The sequence below is a fragment of the Lacerta agilis genome, chromosome 14, assembly GCF_009819535.1.
Source record: "Lacerta agilis isolate rLacAgi1 chromosome 14, rLacAgi1.pri, whole genome shotgun sequence".
Classification (NCBI taxonomy): Eukaryota; Metazoa; Chordata; class Lepidosauria; order Squamata; family Lacertidae; genus Lacerta; species Lacerta agilis.
In genome coordinates this window covers 14,417,692-14,425,251 of record NC_046325.1, presented here as the reverse complement: position 1 = coordinate 14,425,251, position 7,560 = coordinate 14,417,692, and the positions used below count along the sequence as shown (strand labels likewise).

The window sequence follows — 7,560 nt, the reverse complement described above, 5'->3', positions numbered from 1 at the left end:
CGCGTCGGCTTCGTTCGCAACGACTAGCACGAAGAGTGTGGGCAAAGCCTTCGAGCGCAGGCCACGCGCGTGCGCGCTGTGGGGGGGGGAGGTATTTCCAAAGGCTGCCGTTGCCTGCAAGGATCTGTGGATTAGGGTACTAATCCAGTCTTTAAGATGTCTTTAGCCCTATTAGTTTGTTGCAGTGAGAGAGTTTTGCGGCACCAGCAAATTTACCATGCCACAAGCAGTAGCTTGTTTCGTCATACTGTAGACAGAATACAATTGTTGGGTTGGGCTACAGTTTCCTTTCCTGTATTTCTAGGCCAAATTTCATTCAAACTGATGTCAGGGTTGTGTGCAATAAACATAAAAATTATTTATTCCAAATAACAACAGCAACAACTTCATACTAACAATAAACAAGAAGAACTATAAAATGATAAGGGAGACTGAGGCAACAAACTATTTAAAACAGCTGGGCAAAGAAAAATGCCTTGGCCTGGCACCAATAATTATATTTTCTGCATTGAAAAGTCAGGATACCATGACAGTAAAAAATCTCTGTTTGATACATAATGTACTTCCATTAGAAAAGGCACTTGAAAAAGGACCTCATTCAAAGATCTTGGGGCATGCACAGGCCAGTGTGATATACAGACTTACTCCCAGCTCAGTTGAGTAAACAAACAAACCCCCGTGTTGCAAAATATGACTCAGCAAAATCGAAAACAACACGATGGCCAGAAACAATTACAGTATAGAAAACTTTATGGAATCATGCAAAACATCAAAACTATCAAACTGAAGTCTCTGAAAGTCCTTGAATAAGTCATGGTGCCAGACTTTACCCAGCGGAGATCAAGCTTCTAAAGCTTTGTATAATCGGCAAATGTCCAATTCTGATGTCCCAACATTGTCAACAGGTCCAAACATAAATCTCTTGCCAAGGACTGGTCATTGCTTCTTAGTCCCCAACCACCTCACTGTCTCAAAATTGCATTATGGGCTCATTAGAATACACTACTCATGCAGATAGAATCATTAGAATTATACGCAAACATTGGCATGTACTCTGGAATGTACCCGGTTGTAATGAATTTCCTTTGATTGGCCTGAGACGGACCAAATCAATTCCTGCATTATTCCATAAAGTTTTCTTTACTGTAATTGTTTCTGGTGATCGTGTTGCTTTCAATTTTGCTGGGATAGCTCAGTTGGCAGAGCATGAGACTCTTAATCTCAGCGTTGAAACTGGGACAAAGGATTCCTGCACTGCAGAGGTTGGACTAGATAGATGACCCTTGTGGTCCCCAAACACAGGCATTAGAAAATAGATATAACATGGCATTGTTGCCCTCCCTCCTAAAACAAAACAGAGGGAACCATCAAGGAAAGCCACAACTTTTCCTGAGCTGCCTTTCCCCACTATTAGGTGGTGATAATTAAAAGTGGAGGTACATTCACCCCCAACCAGTCCAATGAGACTGTAAAGATCCTTTGCCAGGGAGCATACAGCTGCTCAAGTCTTTGGGGTTCCACCCTTTGAGAATTATTGACCCAGCAATTACCCTTCCACTTGGTCTATTATATAGAGTTGATGCTGGTCCTCTCACAGATGAATGACAGGCTGAAATGCAATGGATCCATTTCCAAGGAAAAGTTTTAAGACAGAGTCCAAGAGTAAGCAGAGAGAGAATACAAATTGCTCATCAAAAGCCTAGTGAAGAAAAAATATCCATAATACATCTAAAGACTGCAAGAGATGAAAATTTCTGGTTTCCCCCAGCAGTGCCATTACTGAGAATACCCAGTCCCTATAAACCACCATCTTTTATTAACTAATGATGGACCAGTAAGTATATGATACACCAGAGTGGGTGCATGAGGGGGGACAGGCAAGGTCAGAAAAGGGGGCACTTTATGGGGAACTGTAGCAACCAGAACTTAGATCCCAACGACTGAGATTCCTGCATTGCAGAGGGTTGGACTAGATGACCCTCCGGGCCCCTTCCAACAGTTCTGTTATTCTACCCTCCATTCCTCACAGCTATTTGTTCCTGAAACGAATCCATTCTAAGACAACTCTCTTTAGGACCAGGGAGAACTTTCCTTCGAGGTTAAGTTTCAGTACAGTACTTGGTTGTGGGTTCCTTACTTCCTCTTTCTAGTTGCTTGTTCTTTTTTAACTTGGGAGAGAAACTGTGGGTGGGGAAAGCAAGGTACCACGATCAAAGGGGAGGCAAGCTTCTCCCATAGCTACCTTCTCTTCCTGGATCAAGTGACTTGTGAATCGCCAGGTGAGTTCTGGTCCCGCCCCTTCACCTGGGAAATGTTTCCACTTGAAGAGTGGAAGAAGGAGAAACTGCCATGAAAGAAAACCAAAAGGGGGAACTCAAACGCATCTGACACCAAAGGTAAGGGCATTCATGGGAGTTTGTTTCCCTTTTTTACAATATCCTCATGTTTGCTTGGGACACTTGCTATAGTTACATTTATTTCAAGACAAACTGGGGAAGTTCTTGCTCCTTCCCTCTCACTCGTTCTCCTCCAGCTTTCCCCCTTTCCCAGTATTTTCTTTAATTATGCATAGATTCGTCCTCTCCTTTTTTTCTGCTTGCACCCTTCATCCTATCTTTTCATTACTTTTCTTCCTTCACCACCTTTTGTCCTCACTCCTTCTAAAACCATTATTTCAGTTTGTTTATGTTCTCCTGTCCTGTTATGCTTATTGGTTTGCTCATTCATTAAGTTATTTCCACTTTTGTTGCAACACCCTACTCTAGATCCTGTTCAGTTTTCTTAAAAAAAAATAAAAAAAAATCCATCCCAAATTATAATCTCTCCCAGCTGGATAAACACCACACATTTAAAGCAACCCAATAATCCTGGCAACTGTAGTTTACCCGCAGGGAGCTATACTTCCCAGCACCTTTAACAAACTACATTTCCTAGTTGGTCTCTATGGTGCTACTGGAAAGATTTTTTTATTTTTTATTTTGTTTTGTACATTTCCTAGGATTCCTTTTTTTGGAGGGGAGGGGCGTGCTTTAAATGTAAGATATGTACACAGCTAGAGATCTTTCATCTCTCCTTCAAAAGCATGATCCCTCTTTACGAAAGTGACTTTACCCATACAGAGACATTACTTATAATCGTGTCTGCTTGCTGGCATATATCAGAGGCTGTGGAAGTATTGGACTGTGAATGCAACTGAAAGAGATGAGAAAAGTGCTCCGGAGTCCGAGACATGGGGAGTCCACAAATTATAAAAATTTGGCATAATTGGAATTGTTTTAATTGGGAATTGTATAATTAATTTGGATTTTAATTTGATTGGTAATTGGAGAAATATATTGGAAAATCAATAAATATGATTTAAAAAAACAAAACAAAAGCATCATCCCTCTTTTAATGTGCTTTGCTTCATTTTTTCTTATTGCCTTTCACCCCATCCCTAAGTTATTCCACTCTCTCCCTCATTTCTCTTTACACACACACACACACACACACCCCGTTCTATATCTGCAGTTCCTTTTCAGGGCCCATTATCACCTGTACTTTCCTGACATGCCCACCTGTTTCACTCACTGCCACCAGTCGTCCGTCATAATTTCACCCCTCATTTTTCAGGGTTCTGAGCGCCATGAAACTCCACCTCTCCAGTGCTCTCGCATCTTCCCACCTGAGGAATCTCCCAGACCGGCAGGGATTGCTGTACAAGAAGAGCATCCGCACGGCCTCCTACCGGCCATGCTGGTGCGAGCTTTGGGGCAATATCCTCTTCTGCCGGGACCAATCGGGAGACCGGGGTCCTCTCCGGCTCATCATCCTGGAAGGTTGCACCGTGGAGCTGCAGGAGTCTGCATCTGAACCGCACACCTTTGAGATTTCCTACCCCAACGGTGTACCTGGCGCCCGATCCTACAAAATGGCGGCTGAGAGCCAAGAAACCATGGAGGATTGGGTGCGAGCTCTCAGTACGGCAGGCTTCTGTTACCTCCGAGCTTTGGTGACAGAGCTGGAGAGACAGTTTCAGATGTTGAAGCACCAGCAGCCTCCCAAATGTGAAGGGCAACCGAGACACTTGGCAAGAGACTTGAAACACCTCACTACAAAACCGGCGGTGGATGCTGGTGCCTTCAACATGGATTTTGCCCAGCTCCATCAGCAATTTGGAGAAGATATTGTGAGGCTGAGGCTGAAGTGGCAGGAGAAACAAGGCAAGCAGCAGCCAGAGAATGAGTCCTTGATTGATTTTGAGTAGGGCAATTCAGGCTATATCAAATGTTTGGACCGTGCCTAGTGAGCTTCGGGAAGTCTAGAATCTGTGAAGTTTTAAGGCAAGAAAGTCACGCAGAGCCAATATCTGATTAATGCCTTTGAAACATATGTCAGCACATTCACATTGATTTTTACATGCTACGAGATTTTAATAAATGTGTATTTTTAAACAAAGAAACCTACCAGGCTTGAGAATTGTTTTGTTCACCATAGTAGCAGCCGCAATACCCGATATAGTGAGAAAGGAGGTTGAACTCAGTAACGGTATATTTTGGCGAGCGCTTATTGTGGGTGTAGTCTTCAGCTGTGCCAACCTCCTGAGTGTGGAATCAAAACCATTCCCCAAAGTGAAAGCTTGGCTTCTTTGCCCATGCATTCAGTGGTGTGATGAAAACAGCATTGGCCTACTCTCTGGTCTTTGACTGGTGGGTCAGGACCCTTGCCTTAGCCTTAAGGATGCACTGCCACAACAGCACTATCGCAATATGGTAAAGTAACAATAAAAATGAAGCAGCAAGTACCCACCATGTCTGGCCTAAATGTTGACTGCTATCAAAGCCAGGATTGCCTGGAGAGAGGTGGCTCAGCAGAGGCAGAAGTTTCCCTCAGATTAACTGTAAAGAGATCCTATTAACTGGAAGAGACAGGCCCTTCAACTATGGCCCTTCCAATGGCATCATCTTCCCCAACCCACCATAACACACACACACACACACCAACCATCTTTTTATCAATGATTTCCAGGTAGTTGCCTACGAGACTCATCATAAAATCATTCCTCCAGCACTTTAAAACCTAAAAGGATCTTTGTTCCCAACAACAGTTTGAAGTGGCACAGTCTGTATTTCGATTTTCCAGTTCTGCTCTCGCACCCTTAAGAGTATCCATGTGTAATTTTACTTTATGTTCACTTGCTCCCTGGCTCAACATCATTTATGGCTGCCCAACATGGCACTGGTCCACCTCTGGCTACACAAGCCCACTGATTTTCCCACACACAGATCAACAACGCAGATTCAAGAGAGCCAGGGCAGTGGCTGGTTGGGTGGGGGAAGGTATTCAAATCACCTTTCCACCATGAAGTCCGCTAAAGTGACCATTGCCCAAACTCTGTCTCAGCCCCACCTATTATGCAGGGCTGCCCCAAGTATGTCATCTGTAAGTTTATTGGAGAAAGGTTGCAATATGTGGCAAACATATTGATCTTAAAACTATCAACAGGCTTCCCCAAGGGCTTTCCCAATCATGGCAGAGTTAAGAGGGACATCAAAAGTCAGAGAGTTTTGGGACAGAGAATATTTGACCTGGCAGCTGATGCTGGAATACATCTTCCCTTACTGTGGACCGTGCAAAGTGGAGCTGATAAGAGCTGAATCCAACAGTATCTGGAGAATCCTCTTCCCTGATCAAGGTCCCCCTACCGAATTCATGTTGGCAAGCTAGTAAAATGTGGGCTAGATGGAGCTACCATGACATAAGAGTTGTAATTAGTGAGGGATTGCATCCAAGGAATGCTCATCAGTGGCTCCTGGTCAACCTGAAGAGAAAATGTCCTATCTGCATTACCGTATTTTTCGCTCCATAGGGCGCACCTCGTTTTTAGAGGAGTAAACAAGATTTTTTTTTTTCTGGTTTTCCTCCTCTAAAAGCCCTGTTTTTTTGAGGATCAGCTAAAAGTTGTGCAGCTTTTTTTGCAAAGGGAAAAGCCCTGTTTTTTTGAGGATCAGCTAAAAGTTTTGCAGCTTTTTTGCAAAGGGAAAAAGTGCGTCTTATGGAGCGAAAAATACGGTCTATCTTTTAAGTACTATGGTGATATCACTTCAAAGAGTCCTCTCTTCTCCCCAAAGGATCCTGTAGTTTGTTCAGCGTATTGAGAGTTGTTAGAAGACCACTTTTCCCCTCACAGAGCTACAATTCCCAGTCCCCTGGGAAAAGGGGTTGGTCATTAAACCACTCTGGGAATTGTAGCTCTGTGAGGGGAATAAGGACCTCTTAAAAATTCTCAGCATCCTTAACAGACTACAAGTTCCAGAATTCTTTGTGAGGAATACATGACTTTTAAAAGCTGTATGACACTGCTTTAAAGGTATAGTTCAGATGGAGCCAAAATGACAAGCTGGGTGCTATACAGTTCTGTCTTGGGCCCAGTGTTGTTCAACAATAAATGATTTGAGGAAGGTTGGGGGTGGGATACTCAAAACTGTACGAGCTAACCAATGCTTTAGAAGACGGAGATTATCTTGACAGGAAGGAGACTCACAGAATGAAATTTCAACAGAGAAAAATGTGAAGTTCTGTGTTTAGGAAGGAAATAAATCAGATTCACAAATATTGGATGAGTGGCACCTGGGCTTACTAAGGTAGCACCCGCACACTTCAGCAAAGAAAACACTCCCCTTCTCCAGGATGCAGATACTCTAATCCCACCATCAAAAATCAGCCCAAACCATCAAAAATCAATGAAGACGCTTGACAAACTGGACTGTCATTTTGTTTTGTTAACATTTTTAAACAAAGCAATGGGGAAAAAATCCAGTAAGAACGAGGCACGAACAAAAAGAAAGACATTATTAACAAGGAGGACAGTAAAGACATGTCAGCTGTAAACTTCCAATTTTCTTCTCTTCCTGATTAGCAGTGGTGGTAAAAAAGAAAAGAAAACACTAATAAAAAATTAAAAGGCAAGGGGAGAAAATGAATTCCTAATTTTTCCAGTGTCTGTCCCATTAAATAAGAGCACAAGGTCAAAAAAAATAACCTCAAGGTTCTGTATACATAATTACAATACTGAAACATATATATAATATATGTGTTATAGAGAAAAGTTATATACAGAAATGAGGATGGACTAATGGAGCTTTTTTGCTGGCTTGTAGATGGGATTGTGGAGTCTAGATGCTGCCATTTAGGGCAGGCGTGTTCTGGGAAGCGAGATTCTGAAACCGGCTCATGATTTCCAAGCTATTCACAACTGCAGAAAAATGTGACCTAAGGTGGAGAGCGATGTTGCGGAAGGTGAAAGCAGAAGGGGCAACAGGGAGAGTTATGAAGATGCACAAGTCCAAAGTTGCCCAAATCCATTCAGTCCACTTCCAACCCTGCCTGACCTCCAAGGCAGCAAGAGTTCTGTCTCCCTGTTGCAGAGACCCTTCTGCCCACAACATTTCTAAAATTCTGACCCGCCCAGGCTCTGCTAAGCTACTGTGGGTATCAGCATCCCAGGTCTCGCTAAGCTGCATGGAATAAAAGCCAAGGATCTGACCAGCTGCGTTCTGCACTGCTATCAAAGGAAGGCCT

At 43.2% G+C, this 7,560-nt stretch overlaps 1 protein-coding gene across 1 annotated transcript; it reads left to right on the top strand.

The window, feature by feature from the left end:
- The first annotated feature begins 1,932 nt into the window (after positions 1–1,932).
- On the top strand, positions 1,933–4,441 carry LOC117059306 (sesquipedalian-1-like). The gene is made up of 2 exons (XM_033170937.1): positions 1,933–2,396; positions 3,613–4,441. The coding sequence occupies exon 2, from the start codon at positions 3,626–3,628 to the stop codon at positions 4,244–4,246; it is 621 nt and encodes a 206-aa protein (XP_033026828.1). The 5' UTR covers positions 1,933–2,396; positions 3,613–3,625; the 3' UTR covers positions 4,247–4,441.
- Positions 4,442–7,560: the final 3,119 nt, after the last annotated feature.